Here is a 20383-nt window from a genome sequence, read left to right as displayed (position 1 = left end):
TCTTGAATTTTATTTAGATGATTAATTTCATCAGGCTTGATTGATAAATATAGTTGAGTATCATCCGCATAACAATGAAAGTTTACAGAATGATTCCTTATAATATTGCCTAACGGAAGCATATATAGTGTGAACAAAATAGGTCCAAGCACTGAGCCCTGTGGCACTCCATGGCTAACTTTGGTTTGCATGGAAGATTCATCGTTGACACGTACAAACTGAGAGCGTTCAGATAGATAGGACCTAACTGCTTCTCAACGTGGGATTTAGTTTGCTCTTGTTGGTTTTTTGTAAATATATATTTTTTCATGTTTCCTGTTTTTTTCCACCAAAGCAAAGTGATACTTAGCATGCACATTGGGTTTGGATTCACAAAGTAATGATACATACAGCAGTTTCCATGTTCTCAGAAAGGTTTTAGAGGAGCCTTTGAGTATGAACCTAATTTTCTCAACGGTACGTCCACACAGCAGCTTTAAAAAAATCTTCCAACGCTTCTCTGCCCATTGACCTTGAATGGGAGGGACGTCACTTTGCCTCGCTTTTCACCGAACTGCATTGTGGGGAAGCAAAGCGAAGATTTCCAGGATTTCCAGGATTTTCAGGATTCAAAAGTTGAGCAATGTTCAACTTTTGAGGCTGAGCTGGAAGCGTCAGCCAATCAAATCCCGCTTATGCAAATCCCGCCAGTGCAAGCGCAGCCAATCAAACCGCGTGCAAGCTGGGAGAGCCAGACCGCAGTTCATTTCCTCATATTCCAAACGAGATATTACGGTAGCAAATCACCCGGTTCTTTACGACCAGAACTATTTACCGGGATACAAACCGGAGGAACCAGGCATGGAGGGAGGTGGCAGAGACAGTGGGTGAAACTGGTAGGTTTTCGCCTGTTTGGAGAGTTTATATCCAGTTTACTTCGTTTTAACATTGCTATTGCTTTGTATGTCGGGGGCGGGAGATTCATGTGATTGGTTGTTGGTCGCGTTGCTCGCGAAAGATCCCCAAGCTCTCAGACACGCCCAGCTCCAAGATTTTCAAGATTTTTTCAAAGCTGCTGTGTGGACGTACCGGAACTGTAAGAAGCACATGACATGTTTGACCCCCTGAGAAAAGGATGGAGGGTTATGTTGCTTGCGTAAAGTAAGCTCTATGTTCCACTCTCAGTTGTATCAGGCTATGTTTAGCAGAATAATCACATTTTTAAGTATTGAAACAAGTGATTCTTAGGCAGGCTGTGCAGCTCAGATAATTGAGAGAAAGACCTGTCGTCTATGTGAAGATTATAAATTGATGAAATCCTTTATTAAGCCAAACAGTCAAAGCTTGTTCTGTACCGGGTGGGGTGAACATGGGATTTGACTTAATGAACTAGTGCCTTGTGGTCCAAAGGTTCTCCTGACCTCAGCCCATAGTCTCATTGAATTACTTACTATTACACCTGAGTCCAGATGATGATTGAGGAGGGGTATGTCTGCACGAACCACTGAGCCCAGGTGGTGCTGATAGAAAGAAAACTCTCATTTCACCCAGTCTGCCTTTTCTGACATTGGTTTGTTTCAAACCAGTGCACCGACTTCTGAATGTTGCATGGCTAATCGTAGAAAAGGTCTTTCATATTCATCGTAATGTCATTTAGTCCGTACTTTTGCTTTCTGACGATTGCGTATAATAATTGTAATCTTTGATGTGGTAACATATTTATTGTATTCTGGTTAATATGATCATTCATTGGATAATATCTGTGATTGCTCTATGAAACGCTTTGCACAGCTTCACTGATGCGTAACATGAAGATAACTTGCTGTGCTGTTTTGGATTCACAGCTCTCTTGCTGTCAACATTTAGTAAGTTGCTAAATCGAGCCTTAGCATGGAAGAACGTAAAATGTTGAGATCTGGGCTTCCACCCTAATTATTGACTCAATGAAAGTACAAGCTTATCAAACCTGTGTTAAAGTTAATGAACAAGTCTGACTCTCAGCTGCGCTTCCTGTCAGCAGTCACTCATAACTTTGGAAGGACATCTGTAACACATTAACTAATGTTACTGATGTTCTTATTCTTTACTAGGATCCCCATTAGCACTAGCATGAGCATTAGCTATTCTTCCTGGGGTCCTCACACACACAAAACATACATACAACATACAATGTTAGGCTTCCTCTTTGCCTTATACCCACAACTGTTTCACTGGCCTCTGGTTGATCACCCATAGAGCAGAATAATAACAATTATTGCATTTTGATATTTGCTTTTGGATAAAAATGCAAAACCTGATGAAAAATGTAATTCCTTATAGCCGCCATACTTTGTGTAGAATTTCTTAGTCCTTTATTGGAAAATGAGTACTAAAACTATACATTTTAATTTGTAATCTAATGGCACAGAATGTCCTAACTAACCATAAATGTATTTCCACAAGAGGAAACATATTTCTTCTTCTTTTTGTTATTATCATTTAAAGAAAGCTCTTATTGGTACCAGTTACAGAAAACAACGTTGTGTCTTTAAAACAGTAGAGACTGAAGAACATGTGCATGCATCAAATGTGCTCGTCACATTATTTCTCATAAGCTTTATAGCCTGACTCCGGCCTGTTACAGGGAAAGGTTGTGTGTGGTCAGTAGGCGTGTCGTGGTGGAGCTCGGGGAGGAGAGTATCTGACAGTGACTGATAAGTCACCTCACAACACCACATGTTATCAGACTTGAAGCATCTGCTGGAAGTCTGAAGACCCTCACACAACTCTGCTGATCTACACAACTTCACCAGGTGAGGACTAACAGACAAACACACACTTATAATAACAACTTTACTTTTCTGTGTAAAACTACAGCTGCTGGATTAGTGTCTGCAGGGACATACTGCATTACTAAGTAAAGTTGTCAGATTCCAAGTGTTATTAACTCTCAAGTATGACAAGCCATTTGAGTATTTATTCCATATCCTTGATATCAGACGGCAGCTGCCTACACTAGTTGGCTCTTTCATTTCACTTGTTAGATATATGGTCAAACTAGTTTGTCACTCTGCTTTATTATTATAAAACATTATACTAGTCACTCTTTTTCAGCAACTAGTGGCCCTTTTGTCCGACTAGTTATCACATAAGCCTTACTAGTGACGCCAGGAGCAGCACTTTTAGCACCAAAGTCCCAATTTGTAAGCTTTTTGATGAACTAGTGACCCTCTGACATGTTAACTAGTGACACTAAAGAAGCAGAACTAGTTAACTAGTGGCATACATTGTTCTGCACTAGTTAGTAGCAACCAGAATCACTCACTAGTATTTTTGTAATTATGATCATATGACTGTATCCATGGACCTCACAGCTATTATATGAGGGTGGGACAAGTCCCCCCCACCTTTTAAAATGATTAGTTTAGACCCCCCCACTTTTACCATGTGGAAAGTCCGTACATCGGTCTCCCCTCTCCCCACTCTTTGTAGAGCGCTGTGTCAGTGCTTCATTATCAAATCCATTCCACTTGCTTATTGAGAGAATGCCCAAATCAATGAAACTCCGTCCCATGTTTTCACTGCTGCTTTGTACCAAGGCAGATTCTCAGAGCCGTGCACATGAGCTGTACACATGCTGCTTGTTTTGCGTAGCTGTGTCTTTAGTTGTAAGCAGGGGCAGTTCTAGGGGGGGGGGGGGGGGGGGGGGGGGCAGGGGGAGGCAGTGCCCCCTTAACACTGACTTTGACCCCCCTCTGGCCCCCCTGAAAATGAAAAAAAAAAGAAAAAAGTTTATGATTAAAAGATTTCTTGGCTGACGGAATTGGCGTAACTAGCGCTATTTGTCTTTCTAGTCGAACCCATTAGAGCAGGGGTCTCCAACACGTAGATCACGAGCAACCGGTAGCTCGCAAGCCCTCAATAAGTAGCTCGCCAAGCAAATCCAAAATGTAAAAAATACACACCAAAAAAAGGTAAAAGAAAGAATGCTAACTATAGGTAACATAAGATAAGAATAAACTAGTTTAAATGATTTGTTATTGGCTGTGATCATATTCTAAAGATGTTTGGATTATTGAAAAGTATACAACTCCCTTTCATCTGAGTGTTGAGAGCTGTATCCATCAATTTATTTTGTGCTCAAAGAGCACCAGATTGATGCATTTCACTTCAACATTTAAAAAAAAAAATTCCCGGAGGGGCATGCCCCCGGACCCCCCTAGAGGAGGTGAGGTCCACCCCAAGATAAAGCAGGTTAAAATAATTAAATTGCATACATTTTCTTTTAGTAAACACTGAAAACGGGTCCCACATGACACAAACTGTGTACTGAAACAAATACCAATAACTGTATTGCATTGTTTTCTTATGCCCAATTACTTCATACTGTCTTTGTCTTTTTCGTCCCGCATTTATTGTGCCCCCCTCAGAACATAACTGGCCCCAGTCTGGCCCCCCCAGTCAAATTGGTCTAGAACCGCCACTGGTTGTAAACCCAGTGGCGGTCTGTTAATCTGTCATATGATCAAGCAATAAAGCCATCGAAAAGAATAGGATACAGCATTACAAGTTATTCTGGGTCTTTGTGTGTCATAGCTCGGCTGTGTGTGTGGCATGAGCGCATTTTGTGTGAGCGAGCGAGCGAGCGAGAGAGAGAGAGTGAATGAGAGAGCGCTAACGTACATGAGGATTTTTCTCTACAACAAGGAGGAGGATAGCTCTCTCCTGTCAGACAAATCTTATAACGCCAGCTCAGCGAGGTAAAGGACTCTCTGAGTGTTTAGACTTAAGTCTAAGTTATCTTATGTAAACAAGTATTTCCAAGGCACACCTTTTTATATGATCATTATAGCCTACAAAATAAGAGAATAACAGGTATGAAATAATTCCAACTCATACTCTAGGAGAGTAAAACAAAAATACAGTTCAAAAAGGGAGTGATCTCCAAAATATGCATAAAGAAAAAGTAAGTATGTTTTAAACAGTTGTTTCACATGGGTGTTGTTGAGAGTTGTATCCATAGATTTAGTCCTTAACTTTGCTCTCAAAGTGCGCCAGATAGATGGATTTAACTTCAACATTTAAATAAAATTAAAGGACCCCCCTAGAGGATGTGAGGTCCACCACTTGCCCACACCCCCGTCAAATTTTCCCACCCACATTGAGGATGCTTCCTACGCCCATGACTGTATCTCAAATTAGGTCAGAACATTGAAGACTTTGTTAAAATTAGAAAGTTGCCTTACTGCAGACAGGAAAATAGATACTCTTTAAAACATTTGATTAAGCTACAATTTGAAACGTGCTTGGATTAGAAGAGCACTGTGATAAACTAGTGACATTAGTGGTGGATAGAAAGAGAACCAGTAGGGGGCCTCCAAAGAAGGTCGATTAAAAAGGTCCACAGCAACGACAAACTGAAACCCCTTTTAATTTACTGCAATGGCATGTCGGGAAACCCCCTCAAGGGGGCCCCATGCATAGCGTGCCATCAAAAGCTGCTTCATAATTCAGTTTCATTTCTCCGCTCCACGGGAGCGGGGGGGGGGGGGGGGGGGGGGCACACTCGCACCAACAAAAACACACACTGACTGACTTCCCACGGACATTATTTTAACAGTAGGCACTAAATACCCAGCTCTTTTTGCACCAGTGAGCAACTGTATGCAACTAGTTAGATATTGATTTAACATGTAGCCTATGCATTTTTCTTAGACTAGTGGATATTTTCAGCCCACTAATTGTGGTTTTCTTCTCTCTAGTTCAACAAAATGACTTACTGGTTGACATGTACGTGCAACTAGTTTACTAGTGAATTGTTTCAAAGTCATACATGTTGACTAGTGGATTTGACACATCACTAGTAAACTAGTTGCACGTACATGTCAACTAGTAAGTCATAAGTTAAAATATTGTAAATGTTCCGGGGTCCTAAGCAGTTAGGACCCCGTATTGTGTGAAGAGAAATTGAAGATGTTGTTTAATTGCTGATATATTTATGATCCACGTCACGTTTTCAGTTTCGGCGGCATTTCTTCCAGTTTGTCCAAAGGTCTTCTCATCAGGGCTCTATAAATAAAGAACTACGGCAGATCTGTAATATGTAATGCAGCCGAACCGTGTATTACAATGCCGTTATGTGATGACTTTCAAAGAGAAAAGCAAGCACACTCGGAATAAAGTATTATTTAAAAATGTTTTTCCGATTTCATATCATATAAACACCAAATCCCAACATGCATTGCGGCTAAAACATCCAATCAGCGAGCTTAAATCATAGCTGAGGATCTTGGGTAATCGCTCGAAATGCCTACTCTGTCTCCGGTTATTTTTATTTTGAAATTCAGTTCCTGACGGACGCCAAAAAAGCCAGAGATTATGGAATCTAACGAATAAATAAAAACTAGGATAATTGTGTGTTATTGTTGAGTAAATCACAGTGTGTTATTTTGAAAAGAATAATAAATTAGAAGGAAAAAAAGATTTAAAAAATACAGATTTCAGTATCCTGAGGCTCTGAGCCATTTCTTTTCCTCACAGACGGAAACAAAAGACCGAAATTATACGATTTAAAATAAAAGCAATAATGGTGGCTTGATAATGAGTAAGAACATGTTTTTATGAACCACACAGCTTCCGGTCTTCCACGACCCGACCGGAAAAAAAGACGTGCTGCAGGCACGAAACACACTACCAGTAGAAATACATTGCTTTTAAAATCGTTCTGTGTGACACGAAAAAAAGGGGATAATCGTATTGGTGAACACGAATCAATAGATTACATTTTGTGATTATAACACAAAATGCCATGAGGCTGGGTTGGACATCAAGGCTATGGAATAAATACTCAAATGGCTTTCCATACTCAACTCAAAACTCCTACTCCTGAACAGATGTTTAAATCAGGTTCTGAAGTCTGTGTTGTTTCTTCTCAACAGGTTGGAGAAATGGCCTCAGATCTCATGACCGTTGCTGCTCTGGGACGACCTTTCACCCTAGGGATGCTCTATGATGCTCGGAAAGATGAACTGGTCCCAGGTAAGACTTCACATCGTCACGAAGCTTTCTTCATACTCACCGTAAAACAACAATTCACCAGGCTTAACATTATTTTGTAAGTTATCTTTTGATTGTCGTGGTAAATTGAGTGTGTTATGAGAGTTGTCTCTTTGTCGTGCATCTGTGTATATCGGGATATATGTTCACTTCTTCTGTCCATTGATTGTATTTTCTATGCATTTTAATCTGAATTCTTTGCCTTTATCTATTGTCTGCCCAATACTGGTGTCTGGCTAAGTCTAGTATAAAAGAGGATAAGGGCAAAATGGGAACCATTTTAAACATCGGACCAAATGTGATTCATTTTGGTTTTTACTGAGAATAAAGTCAGAATTCTGAGAAGAAAAATCTAATTTCTGATATAAAACTCAGAATTCAGAATTTAAAGAATGCTAGTGATACGGAAGCGGGTAAGGGAAACATGTGAATGTTTTTTTGGACCTGACCAAAACTTTATATTTTTGTGGTTTCTGAGATTAAGGTCAGAATCCTGAGAACAAGAATAAATTCAAATTTTAAAATCAGAATTCTGAGAAAAAAGACAGTATTGGAAGACAAACTTAGAATGTTGAGATCTTCCGACAATAGTAATGTTTAGGTGGATTTAGGAACTTCCCCTCGATTCTATTGGCTCTAACGATTACAAAGAGGTGTCAATCACCCACATCGGGTTCCATACAGTAGATACGGCAAATGTACCCAGATGTGTTTTCTTTGTTCTAAACCTCTCTAAAAAGGTCAAATCTCACTTGTTTTGCATCAATCTTGATACAGGGTACTTATTATATGTTAGTTTGGATTCCTAAAGCTTTTTGTCTACTATCCCATCATTCAAGGGTGGATTCACTATAAGTAATGGGTTTTTAGACATTATCAATTACATTTTTTTAACATGTTCAATCTGAATTTAGTATAAAATAAAAACATCTATATTGACTCTGACACTTCTACAGCCAACTCAAAGGTGTATCATTGCTATTAGATTCATTTAACCCTTTTAGAAGTGAAGATATAGTCATTTGTTCTGGGACACTGACTGACACACACACACACACACACACACACACACACACACACACACACACACACACACACACACACACACACACACACACACACACACACACACACACACACACACACACACACACACACACACACACACACACACACACACACACACACACACACACACACACACACACACACACACACACACACACACACACACACACACACACACACACACACACACACACACACACACACACACACACACACACTTGAAACTCCTGGCAGGATATGAAGCTGCAACTTGCAAAACTTTGAGTGTTATGTGAATTTATATAAACAAAAGTTTTGTCCTGAACTGATCCAAAAACTGTTTGCTTGCCAATTTGTTCAGGTCTCAGATTGTGGAATGAGGAAACTCTAAAACTAAAAACAACTGAAACCCCTCAGCACAGTAGTTATTTGGAAATGTCTGCATCTGACTCCATTGAATCCAAGTCCACTCTGATGGACATTGAAGCTTCTCTGAAGCTCAGTTTCCTGGGTGGACTGGTTGAAGTTGGAGGATCTGCCAAATATCTGAATGATGAGAAGAAATTCAAGAATCAGAGCAGAGTGACCTTTCAGTACAAAGCTACCACCAACTTCAAGCAGTTGTCAGTGACCCAACTCAAAGCGATGAGCCCCCAACAAAGAGATCTCATCAAGAATGGCTTGGCGACTCATGTAGTCACAGGCATCCTGTATGGGGCAAATGCCTTCTTCGTGTTTGACAGTAAGAAGTTAGAAGACAGACAAGTCCAGGAAATCCAGGGCAGCATGCAAGCTGTGATAAAGAAGGTTCCTTCTTTAAATATTGAGGGAAGTGTTGGCATCAAGCTGACTGATGAAGAGAAATCCCTGACTGAGACATTCTCCTGCAAATTCTACGGAGACTTCATTCTTGAAAGCAACCCAGCAACATTTAAAGATGCAGTGCAGACCTATGTAGAACTTCCACAGCTACTGGAAACAAATGGAGAGAATTCAGTCCCAGTGAAGGTCTGGCTGATGCCTCTGAAACTGTTGGAACCTGCAGCTATTGAGGTGAGGAAAGATATCAGCATCGAGTTAGTGAGGAAGGCGCAGGAAGCTCTGGAGGAGTTAAGGGAGACAAAAATGAGATGCAACGATTCTCTGGAAGACAAAGTGGTAGAGAGTTTCCCCGTGCTTCAAGAAGAGTTGAGCACTTTCCTCAAACTGTGTGGTTATTATAAAACCAACATCCAGCAAGCCATGGCAGAGAAACTTCCCTCCATCCGTGAAGGAAAGGAAGAGGAGAGCTCACTGGAAGAAGTCTTTGAAGACGGACCTGAGTCACCCTTCAGCCATGAAAAACTAAACAAGTGGTTGAGTCACAAAGAGAGAGAAATCAACATCATCAGGTCCTGTGTGGACACCATGGAGGGAGTAAAGATCGTCCTGAACCAGAACGAGCTGGACAGAGAGGTCCTTGCTTCAGGTGTAGAGGATGTTCTGTGCTTTGTCTTCACCTCCATGCCAAGGGGTGATATCTACCTTGATGAGATGGCTGACTTCTTGGAATCAACCAAGTTAGGAAGTACCCATAAAGACCAGTGGTACTACTCCCATGAAGTTCTGAAATCAATGAGAGAAAAAGCCACATTTGTCCAGCGTTCGTCCAAAGAGCTGAAGAACAACAGCAAATTCCGTTTCCTCATAACGGCCAAAACCAATCCCAACTACAAAGGAGCAACCATCTACCACTACAGGAAAGGCCGGCTGGTCACTGAAGACTTTCAACGTCAAAAGCCTTCTTCTGTGGAGACCATCACAGACAAGAGAGATCTGATCTGGTGTAAGTCAGGCTTTTCTTAATTGAAAATGTGAATTCTCAGCAGTTTGACCATCAAAGTTACTGATAAGATATTTTGTTATGTTTTCCCCATCAGATGCCTGTGATCTCAACCTGGACCCAAACACTGCCCACAACCGTCTCACTCTGTCTGAGGAAAACAAAAAGGCAACACATGGAGCATGGCAGTATTATCCTCGTCACCCAGAGAGGTTTGAAACACAGCCACAGGTGTTGTGCAAAGAGGAGTTATCTGGGTGCCATTACTGGGAGGTAGAGTGGAGCACCGGTACCAAGGAGTCTGTTTATGCTGCTGTTACATACAAGGGAGTTGACAGAAAAGGGAGCAAAGTGAGCGCGTTTGGCTTTAATTCAGTATCCTGGTGTTTCGGCAAAGGTTTGAATGAATCATCAGAACTCCATCTTAGGGCATTCCATAGTTATCCGGTGTGGGATGTACCTTATCCCTCTGGTGGCTTCAGTAGATTCGGGGTGTATCTGGACTGGCCTGCTGGCACTTTGTCCTTCTACAGAGTCTCCTCTAACACACTGACTCACCTGTACACCTTTCGCACCACATTCACTGAGCCTCTTGTCCCAGGCCTCTGCGTTAATAGATATTCCAGCTATGCCTACCTGTGTCCAGTTGAATTGTAAATGAACTGGATTTATACAGCGCCTTTCCAGTCTGTACGACCCATCAAAGCGCCTTTACATTCACACACATTCATAGAGGCAGAGGCTGTCACACACCTGCTCATAGCCTAACGTTCACACACATCTACACACAGTCGGCCATTCTTGGTCTGCCTAAAGTTTAAAATGAAAACCTAACATCCCAATTTAACTTAAACCTGCTACTCAAAATCTAAAATGCATTCAAACCCAGAGGGACGGGGATCTTATTTTATTATTGCTTTCTACAATGTAGCTTGTATGAGTAAGTATTCTGGGGAGTGGTGTTCACTGTATTCTGGTTAGAGTTCCCATTCATTAACATTGTGTTCAGTTAGTGTCTGGTGTGAAGCGGGTAAACCTGTTGAACTCCTGAGAGGTCAACATTTCCCAACTTCTCCCACTAAGGCAATGATGAAGAACTCTTAGCTTCTTGGTCGCTCTAAAGTTTGAAATGGCAACCTAACATCCCATTCTAACTTTAACGTGCTCCACAGAATCAAACATCCATTCAAACCCAGAGGGACCAGAAACAATGAGGATATCAAAAAGTGACTTGTTTTCAGTGAATGTTGATTTCATCATCTTCTCAAACTGTTTGAAGCCGATGCTTTACGAACAGTTGAACAATATTTCTTCATAGGAACTTTCTATGGTAGTAACATATACTCAAGCATTATATATCCGGCACTCGCTCTGTCAAAACTGATGTTGAAATACAACACATATAAACATAATGGGGGGGAAATGGTTACTTATTTTGTTGAATTGATGTTCATTATTTTAGGACATAAGGTTCTTCAAGAGCCAATTGCTTTTGCTCTGTCTTTTTTTAATCAGTATTTTAAAGCGAGTTATATTTAGAGAATACAAGAGGAGTCTTTTCTCTCATGAAACCGGTGTGGGTGGGTTTTTCTGTTCAGGACAACATTAGACATGTTTTATCAACATTAGAATGATGACATATGAAATCATAGTTTAAGTAAAAGACAAAGATTATCTGTTTTGTTAAATTTATCATTTTGATTATGTTGGGAATATCCTATCTCTTATTTCAGCATCTGTTTATTTCCTTCTTTGTGCAGAACTCATAGCTCATGAAGAAAAATGCAGAACTTGTTTTGTTTGAGAGAATCACTGTTAACACCATTTAGTTGGAAATATTGCTGATGGTTATAAAGATGAAGCAATATCAGATTCCTGTAACACTTCAACATCTGGATATGTTCACTCTGTGCTTAAATAAAGAGACCTGACTTTACACTGAGGGCCACTTGTTGTTATTTATTGTATTCTGGAAAGAAGTGTCACATCCACTATATTCTGATTAATGGTTTTCTCTATCCATCTATCTATCTATCCAGATCTTTTATTTAATTAGAAATCAATTCAGATCTTGTTGTAAAAGTTGAAGTACTCAGGTCTTGTACTTTCGTAAAAGTAGAAGTACTCATCATTTAACGATGTGTTACGGAAAATGTCAGAATTACAGCTTTACACTAATGGCCTCGCAACCGCTAACCCACAACCTTTATGACCAAAAGAGCCATTTTGCTCCTTTTTCCGAAACATTTTGTATGTATTTATTGTCAAAGCATTTAGCATTGCTATCGGGACGTTGAGCATTCTATGGAATATAACAAAAAGTGTTTTCTGAAATAAATTACATACCCCATTGAATTATGACTGAAGATCGTCAGCTGTCTTCGTCTCCCGTGTTGTTCCTCGATACGTAAAGGCTGCAGCACCTTTGACAACTTCTCTCTACATATCAAACATACCGGTTAACCAGCATCGTTTGCTGTGAAAGCAGATAACTCTGTCCATTGTTAACTATGTTCGTTATTCTCGCGACCAGGAGAGAAGCTTTAAAATGAGACTAAATGGAGTCTCTGAGAAGATTCAAATGGGATACTTTAATTAAAAAAGGCGCGGTAGTGTTACAGACAGAATATTGTTCCGGCAGAAAACAGCTGTGATCCGGCTCTCCTGAGCAAGAGAAGCGGTGCCCTTATATATCTCCTCTGCTGGCTCCTCCCCGCCAGCCGGCTCGCCTCGCCTCTAATGTCCGTTGTTGCATTTAAACAGAGGATTGGTACTTTTCACATTCAATATATGCTTAACACGCCTTTTCTCCTCATATTCTCTTTCATCACTTTTCATGTAACACATTCTAAACGCTGTAATCAATACTCTAAAACATACAGAAAATGCTTCACGGCTGGTTTGGTTTCCGGTTATTCCGGATGTTATCACATGCTGGCTCACGTCTGTAAACACTAATTTTATTCAAATAAACTGTACTTCCGTTTAATATTCAGCAATAATAATATCTCTACGTCTATAGTTGTAGTGTTAAAATCAGTAGGTTCCGGTGTACATCACTCTGTCATTTCGCTACTAAATTCATCTCTATAAGAAATGGTAAATTAGCTACATGCTAACTGCTAACCGGAGATGAAAGATTTTCAGAATAAAGCTTAACAGCTGGTTGTGTACAAGAATTTCTGTTTTTTCAGTATAAAACAGCATTTAAACTGATGGCATGTTTAAACTAAATTACACCATTAAAACATTGATTTTAATTTCTAACACCACGCAGAATTAAATCCTGTGTTCCTCCGATACTTTCCTTTTCTTTGATTTATCCAAAGTTCGCTCATCGAGCCGGGGGCCAGGTTATTCGCCTGCAAGAAAAGGCGCTAGCGCGGGACCGTAGCAGGATGTGATATTTTAGTTGACCTAATCAAAACCGTTTTGTTTTTTATTTATGTGTCACAGTATCACCTCAAAATACAAGATACGAAACATTTTCAACCATGCAAGAAAATATAAATAGTCCTACAAATACTTTTATTTTATTTCCTATTTTTGTCAAAGCTCAAGGGAGCCAGAGCAGAGGGCTTAAAGGGCCGCGTGCGGCTCGAGGGCCGCGGGTTGCCGACCCCTGTGCTAACCAATCATTTCAGTATGCACTGCAAATGAACTGAGATTGCAGTGGATCACTTACAATCTCACATTGCTGGTCCACAATAACAGACATTTCCCATTACGTAAAAAAATTGTTTTCCTTACTTCCCGGTCCTGTTGGCCCCCCTACCTTCTGATGCATGCAACACATTTAGGGTATACATGTGCTGGCCTCTAACACCAAATAAATGACCCTATTAACTCATATTAACCTGCAAATTGCAAAAGGTGTTCGACAGGGCTCTATCCTGGGGCCCTTTATGTTTAATCTTTGTAAAGATGATACTAAGTGACTGTTATATCATTCTCTATGCTGATGACTCTGTTGTGTCCTGTTATGTGAAGGCTGTTACAATTCTTCAGCACTTCCTTACTGATTGTGAAGTTTCTCTCAATAACTACAAGTTAGTTCGTAGGGCAGATACATTGAAAATCATGCCCTTAATCAGCCAGTATATGAATAATGGTAGTCTCATCTCTACTGAGACAAATAATAAGAGTATCTTGTTTTTTGATTGGAAAGCAAAGTGATTGTCTAAATACAATTTGACAATCTTCTTGAGGATCTTGAGGAAACTCTTATCCACACAATCTTTGATATTTCGGGAGGAATTTGGAGTTCAGCATCTTGCTTAATGACTGCAGGCACTTGGAATCGAGGTCTGTCTTTTAAAATAGGTCAAACAAAAGTACAAAGTCTCTAAATCAGAAAGATGTCTTTGCAGCTCGGCAGGTCAGACATACATTTCACATGTTCTTCAATATTCAGACTGCAAGCATGAATTCATATTAATATTAATAATGAATAACTAATTATTGAAATGTTTATTGCTGCTGTCTCAGTTGTTGGAAACTCACCTGAAATGTGTTATGGTCTTATTTTAACAAAGTGATCACATGACTCCTTCTGATGTTACTGACGTTCTGCTGTAAGCTAGCTAGCTAACGTAGCTAACCTAGTCATTTCCGATATAGTGACAAACACTTATAGTTAAGAGAAGACTAACTCTGAGACAGAGACCGTTGATCAGCTTTTTAATCCTGAACAACCCCAAATGGTTGAAATGGACATATAGAAAATAAATGATTCGGTTTTAAAGTCAAGATCTTCAACACGAATGGAAACCAACGCTGATGAGGTCAACACAGCTTTACAGGTTATAGGACAAATCACAATTATAACGATAACTATTGTGAAAAATGAATTGTTTAACAATGTCAGATTGAATAATAAAGTGAGGTTAAAACAGTTTGACAATCAAGTAATGTCACTTTGAAATGAACATGGTAATGGTTTTACTGATTTTCCAAAAGTTGAGTATAAGGTCTGTCTTTGAGTTAGTCAGTGGCGTACAGTCAGTCCTTTTATATAAACAATATGAATACCAGCATCCCTCAGGAAACAGACCCAGGCCAGTCAATCCATACCTTTTATCACGAACATTTGTGATTTCAAACTCAAACATTTCACTGGAAAAGTTGAGGGAAGTGAGTTATCTCACAACAAAAATTAATTAAATATATATATTTGACCTCATCCTAATTCAACAACATGTATTGGCACAACCCTCGGCGTTGTCCCAATACAGGAAAATACTGCCAGACTGTTGATAAATTGGAAATATATCATATTAATTGTTTCTGGTTTGATTCGATTTGTTGCTGGGTTATTTTATATTCTCAAACTGTGGCTTGAGAATGTTGGTTATTTAGCTGGGTTAAATCCACACTGATGGGTAGTTTTGATTCTGTCTTGAACAATCTTCCAAAACATAGGTCCTCTACAAACAGCAGAGGGAGCCAGTTTCTTAAGTTAAATAAAGATTTGTACCTACTTGTGTTTCTAGCAAGTGATGATGTAGAGACAGACAAATGGCAGTCTCTATTGTAATAGAAAAGTATAGTAAATTAGTGATGGGTTTTTCTGTAACTTTAGCTTGTCTTAGATTGTGACTCTCATAGAACATCCATTAGCTGATGTTAGTTGTTGACTTTGACCTAACAACCGTTTGCTAAAGTCAGCTTGTGAGTGTCATTAAACATCCATTAGGTGACGTTACTTTTAGAACATTCTACTACAGACGGAGACCAAGCAGTTTCAATGTGATGTGGTGTTCTCTGTATTAATACTTGAGGTTGGCCGTCAGGTATGGACAGCTTCATCACAGACACATGTTCTTTATGGCAGCATTGTCTTTTACTGAGAGAACATCTTGCGGTTGGGGTTGGCTGACCAGGCCTTGATATTAGCACACAATGCATTTGAGAAGGAAGTGTTTGAAACATTCTGTGCCAGCAGCAGAAGGGAAAGACCCATATTTGGTTTTTGTATCTTTACTCACGTCCTTCTTCCTTCCTTCCTTGAGTTTGTTTTGTCATGGTCCTCTGCAGATATGCTGTTTTGCTAAACAAGGCCAACTGTCGTCTGAAGGAAGCGTTTAAAACATTCTGTGCCAGCAGCAGAAGAACAAGCTTTGGTTCATGGTAATTTACAAACTCTTCAACTACAACCGTAGTTATATTTAAAAACATGTTAGAAGGCCTCACAAAATACTTTAATGTAAATTAAAATGTAAATGTGAAGGAATGTGTGTATAACAAAATACATCCGTCATAAATGAAACCGGAGACAGACGTAGGCAAGATCCTCAGCTCGATGATTGGATGGTTTAGCCGCAATGCATGCTGGGATTTGGTGTTTATGCGATGTGAAATCTGAAAACATTTTAAAAAAATAAAATAATACTTGATTCCGAGTGTCTTTGCTTTTCTCTTTGGAAGTCACCACATAACAGCATTGTAATACACGGTTCGGCTGCATTACATATTACATATCTGCCGTAGTTCTTTATTTATAAAGCCCTGATGAGAAGACTTCTGGACAATCAGGAAGGACTGCCGCCAACACTGAAAACGTGACGTGGATCATAAATATATCAGCAATTAAACAACATCTTACATTTCTTTTCACACAATACGTCTCCTTGCAGGATCAACACTAATTCGGCTGACTTTTATATTTGATTCGATTGGTAGATAGGCTGTATTTACACCATAACGGTGCACAGCTGATAGAAAGGGACACCTGGTGGTTAAAGCATGTTATTGAAATTCATTATTTAATTATTAGATAGACTCCCTTGACCGCACGTCGCTGGGCTATATACATGATGTTCCCCCTTATCCACACTTCCTCTTGCAAGTCAGATGGTGTCATGGAATGTTTCAACTGTTCCTCTGAAGGTGTTGTACTGAAAACTGGTGTTCTTTGCATTATGGTGTTGCATGGCGCCTTTCGCTGACATTTTCTTTTTTTTGGTAAAGATCACAGAGAGGGCAAAGGTGGAAGCTTCCAGCTTCAGCGACTTCAAAAAGGAGCACAACCTTGATCAGGAGACCATACAGCAGTGGGTGTATGATGTCAGGCAATGGGCGGTCACAGGTAAGACATACCACAGGTTTTCCATATATACATCTGTTCATTACTGTAAGTTTAGACACACAATATAAGTTGGCCATATGTTGAAACTGAGACTGTCACTGATTGTATCTCTTCTCCAATTGTTTTCTTGCAACTATTTAGAGAGTCTACGCCCCAGGGTGTACTGAAGGACTGAGGGGGGATATTGAGAACATCACCGTCACTCTTTTGCGCAGGAAGCAAGATCTGTATCGTCAGCATGGTTTGTTCTCAAACGTAGTTATTGAAATTACACTTCAAAAACATTCTGGAAACCATGACACAGTTTTGTTTCCGTTTCACTTTGCAGACAGCAACCAGGCAAGGCAAAGGAAGAGGAAGAGAATGAGAGAGCTGAAGAAGAAGCTTCGCCAAAAAGTTGTGCAATACAACACCGGAGTGCAGGAAGAACAGATCGACGAGGAGTTGGCTTGCAGTCTGACAGAGGGATACATCCTGCCGTGGGAGAGGCAGGCACATGGTGGGGTAACTGCTAGTTTGGCTTGTTGCTCTTTTAGTCTATACCAAAATATGAAAGAACCAATGCTATCGCTACAAAGATTCGTGTCTCAGAAATGAAAATCATTCTGTAATAATATAATATATGAATAAATATTCCTTGTCCACTACTCCATTCCTTTCCTCAACCTAAAGGCAACACCTTCAGGTTGAAGAGGTCGGTCTTTGACCAGGTAATGCTGGTCAGATGTTTGGAGGAGGAGCATCCTGGTGAAAGAGATGTCGCAGCACATCATGTTCCTTCTGAAGGAAGTGCAAGAAGTGGAAGCACTCAGAGGACAGACTTTGGAGGACATCAAAACCAGCAGTATGTCTGAGATCTTAACATTTGAATATTTTCATCCACTCTTCAACACATTGCATGTCTTACATAAGTAGAACACGTCTGTCACGGTGTCAGGCCGAAGTGAAATAGTAAATTACTGAAACTATTCATTATCAAGATCATAATCAATTATTTTCTGTCTATTGACTATTTGTTAAGCACTATATAAACATTAATCAACATGTCCCATTTGGCACCCAATATATAGTAACATCCTTCAGTTTGAGATGGTGTTTTTATGCAGCATTGTACAATGCAAAGAGATTTGCAATTGTCATGGTTTGTTTACATTGAGCCCTTTTTCTGTGTGATTCTCCCTCTACAGATTTCGGTGACCTGACAGAGGATGCTGCACATGGGCTCCAGAGTGTCCTCAGTCGGAGGTGGCACTTCCTCATAAGCCAACACAAACAGGCTGTGCATGCGTGCAGCGGTGTAGCCGCTAATGCCATGATCTTCAATCACAGCAGGACATTGAGGAGTCGGATGACAATGACTACACTAGCCCTGAGTCTGAGGAAGAAGACCTGTAAAGGTTTCTGCCAAGCAACACAGAGGCACTGGAGAGCTCACAAGCGACGTGTCACGTCCACATGCTGGTGCACGCCATAATAATAAAATGAGAATGGTGAATGAGAGACATTCTGAAATATAATTGTCCCATAATGAGGTCAGAGTAATCAAGGAAGTACAACTCGGAAACTACTTTCCATATTTGACATCAATACAGATCAAATGTTTGGCAGCTTGTTTCCCGATGTTAAAAACAGAGATCCTTTTCACAGCCATTTGTGCACGTGTGATGTTGTGCACGTTACTGTTTCCCCAATACATACATCAAGCTGTGTTGACCTGATCCTGGCCTGTTCTCACTGTTCTAACCAGTCATATGTTAAGAAAGTGTTTTATATTATGTTGTAGTTTTAATTATGTTGTTTTGTGAAATCTAAATTATTATCAAACTTCCAAGGTTTTTTGGACTCCAACACTTTCCCCATAAATACACAAGTTGCTACGAGGATTTTTTGGACAATATTCTATTCTTGAAACCTTTTATACACTAATCTACGCATGTGACAGTGAATAATAAGTTCTGGGTATTTCATGATACACTTATTTCCTTATCAATAGGAACCCCCCCCCCCCCCCCCCTCCCCCTCCTGTATTGCTTATCTAGACGCACCTGGCTTCTGAGGAAAAGGGTTTCCCATTTATTCCTTAGTCTCCGCAGCAGAAGGGAGCGGCTTCTCAACGTGGGATTTAGTTTGCTCTTGTTGGTTTTTTGTAAATATATATTTTTTCATGTTTCCTGTTTTTTTTTCCACCAAAGCAAAGTGATACTTAGCATGCACATTGGGTTTGGACTCACAAAGTAATGATACATACAGCAGTTTCCATGTTCTCAGAAAGGTTTTAGAGGAGCCTTTGAGTATGAACCTAATTTTCTCTAACGGTACGTCCACACAGCAGCTTTAAAAAAATCTTCCAACGCTTCTCTGCCCGTTGACTTTGAATGGGAGGGACGTCACTTTGCCTCGCTTTTCACCGAACTGCATGATGGGGAAGCAAAGCGAAGGTTTTCAGGATTTCCAGGATTCAAAAGTTGAGCAATGTTCAACTTTTGAAGCTGAGCTGGAAGCGTCAGCCAATCAAATCCCGTTTATGCAAATCTGACAGTACAAGCGCTAGCCAATCAAACCGCGTGCAAGCTGGGAGAGACAGACCGCAGTTCATTTCCTCATATTCCAAACGAGAAATTACGGTAGCAAATCACCCGGTTCTTTACGACCAGAACTATTTACCGGGATACAAACCGGAGGAGCCAGGCATGGAGGGAGGTGGCAGAGGCAGTGGGTGAAACTGGTAGGTTTTCGCCTGTTAGTGGAGTTTATATATATATATATATTGCAAGCATAAAATCCCCAAGCTCTCAGACACGCCCAGCTCCAAGATTTTCAAGATGTTTTCAAAGCTGCTGTGTGGACGTACCGGAACTGTAAGAAGCACATGACATGTTTGACCCCCTGAGAAAAGGATGGAGGGGTATGTTGCTTGCGTAAAGTAAGCTCTATGTTCCACTCTCAGTTGTATCAGGCTATGTTTAGCAGAATAATCACATTTTTAAGTATTGAAACAAGTGATTCTTAGGCAGGCTGTGCAGCTCAGATAATTGAGAGAAAGACGTGTCGTCTATGTGAAGATTATAAATTGATGAAATCCTTTATTAATCCAAACAGTCAAAGCTTGTTCTGTACCGGGTGGGGTGAACATGGGATTTGACTTAATGAACAAGTGCCTTGTGGTCCAAAGGTTCTCCTGACCTCAGCCCATAGTCTCGTTGAATGACTTACTATTACACCTGAGTCCAGATGATGATTGAGGAGGGGTAAGTCTGCACGAACCACTGAGCCCAGGTGGTGCTGATAGAAAGAAAACTCTCATTTCACCCAGTCTGCCTTTTCTGACATTGGTTTGTTTCAAACCAGTGCACCAACTTCTGAATGTTGCACGGCTAATCGTAGAAAAGGTCCTTCATATTCATCGTAATGTC

The 20383-nt window shown here is 40.3% G+C and overlaps 3 protein-coding genes across 5 annotated transcripts in view; 2 read left to right on the top strand and 1 right to left on the bottom strand.

The window, feature by feature from the left end:
* LOC307024827 (transcription factor Atoh1-like) overlaps window positions 1-15950 on the bottom strand; it is a 65092-nt gene extending 49142 nt beyond the window's left edge. Inside the window, exon 1 of the mRNA XM_079659252.1 lies at window positions 15871-15950. The gene's annotated coding sequence lies outside the window, so the exon portion shown is untranslated. The remainder of the gene's footprint in view (window positions 1-15870) is intronic.
* On the top strand, window positions 2314-11819 carry LOC307024820 (stonustoxin subunit beta-like). Of its 2 annotated transcripts, XM_079659243.1 has the most exons (4): window positions 2314-2771; window positions 6897-6996; window positions 8423-9886; window positions 9981-11819. In XM_079659243.1, the coding sequence occupies exons 2-4, from the start codon at window positions 6906-6908 to the stop codon at window positions 10538-10540; spliced, it is 2115 nt and encodes a 704-aa protein (XP_079515369.1). In that variant the 5' UTR covers window positions 2314-2771; window positions 6897-6905; the 3' UTR covers window positions 10541-11819. The 2 variants fall into 2 exon arrangements, with proteins under 2 accessions (XP_079515369.1, XP_079515370.1); XM_079659244.1 differs by lacking the exons at window positions 2314-2771; window positions 6897-6996 and adding an exon at window positions 6999-7072.
* Window positions 15917-18820, top strand: LOC307024826 (uncharacterized protein). 2 transcript variants are annotated; one of them, XM_079659251.1, is made up of 7 exons: window positions 15917-16012; window positions 16853-16970; window positions 17112-17211; window positions 17299-17469; window positions 17643-17666; window positions 17701-17814; window positions 18158-18820. In XM_079659251.1, exons 2-7 carry the CDS (start codon window positions 16944-16946, stop codon window positions 18442-18444), a joined length of 723 nt encoding a protein of 240 aa, XP_079515377.1. In that variant the 5' UTR covers window positions 15917-16012; window positions 16853-16943; the 3' UTR covers window positions 18445-18820. The 2 variants fall into 2 exon arrangements, with proteins under 2 accessions (XP_079515377.1, XP_079515376.1); XM_079659250.1 differs by lacking the exon at window positions 15917-16012 and adding an exon at window positions 16731-16771.
* Window positions 18821-20383: the final 1563 nt, after the last annotated feature.

This window comes from Notothenia rossii (genome assembly GCF_949606895.1).
Source record: "Notothenia rossii genome assembly, chromosome: 11".
In the NCBI taxonomy this organism is placed as follows: Eukaryota; Metazoa; Chordata; class Actinopteri; order Perciformes; family Nototheniidae; genus Notothenia; species Notothenia rossii.
This window is presented reverse-complemented; position numbering and strand designations above follow the sequence as displayed.

What these genes read in the sequence shown, in the direction of transcription:
- LOC307024826 (XM_079659251.1), top strand. Translation starts at nt 16,944, where the DNA reads ATGATGTCAGGCAATGGGCGGTCACAG. An exon ending in AGATCTGTATCGTCAGCATG is followed by an intron (nt 17,212 to 17,298) that starts GTTTGTTCTCAA and finishes TTCACTTTGCAG; the next exon opens with ACAGCAACCAGGCAAGGCAA. An exon ending in CACCTTCAGGTTGAAGAGGT is followed by an intron (nt 17,667 to 17,700) that starts CGGTCTTTGACC and finishes GGTCAGATGTTT; the next exon opens with GGAGGAGGAGCATCCTGGTG.
- LOC307024820 (XM_079659243.1), top strand. Translation starts at nt 6,906, where the DNA reads ATGGCCTCAGATCTCATGACCGTTGCTGCTCTGGGACGACCTTTCACC. An exon ending in GAAAGATGAACTGGTCCCAG is followed by an intron (nt 6,997 to 8,422) that starts GTAAGACTTCAC and finishes CAATTTGTTCAG; the next exon opens with GTCTCAGATTGTGGAATGAG. An exon ending in CAAGAGAGATCTGATCTGGT is followed by an intron (nt 9,887 to 9,980) that starts GTAAGTCAGGCT and finishes TTTCCCCATCAG; the next exon opens with ATGCCTGTGATCTCAACCTG.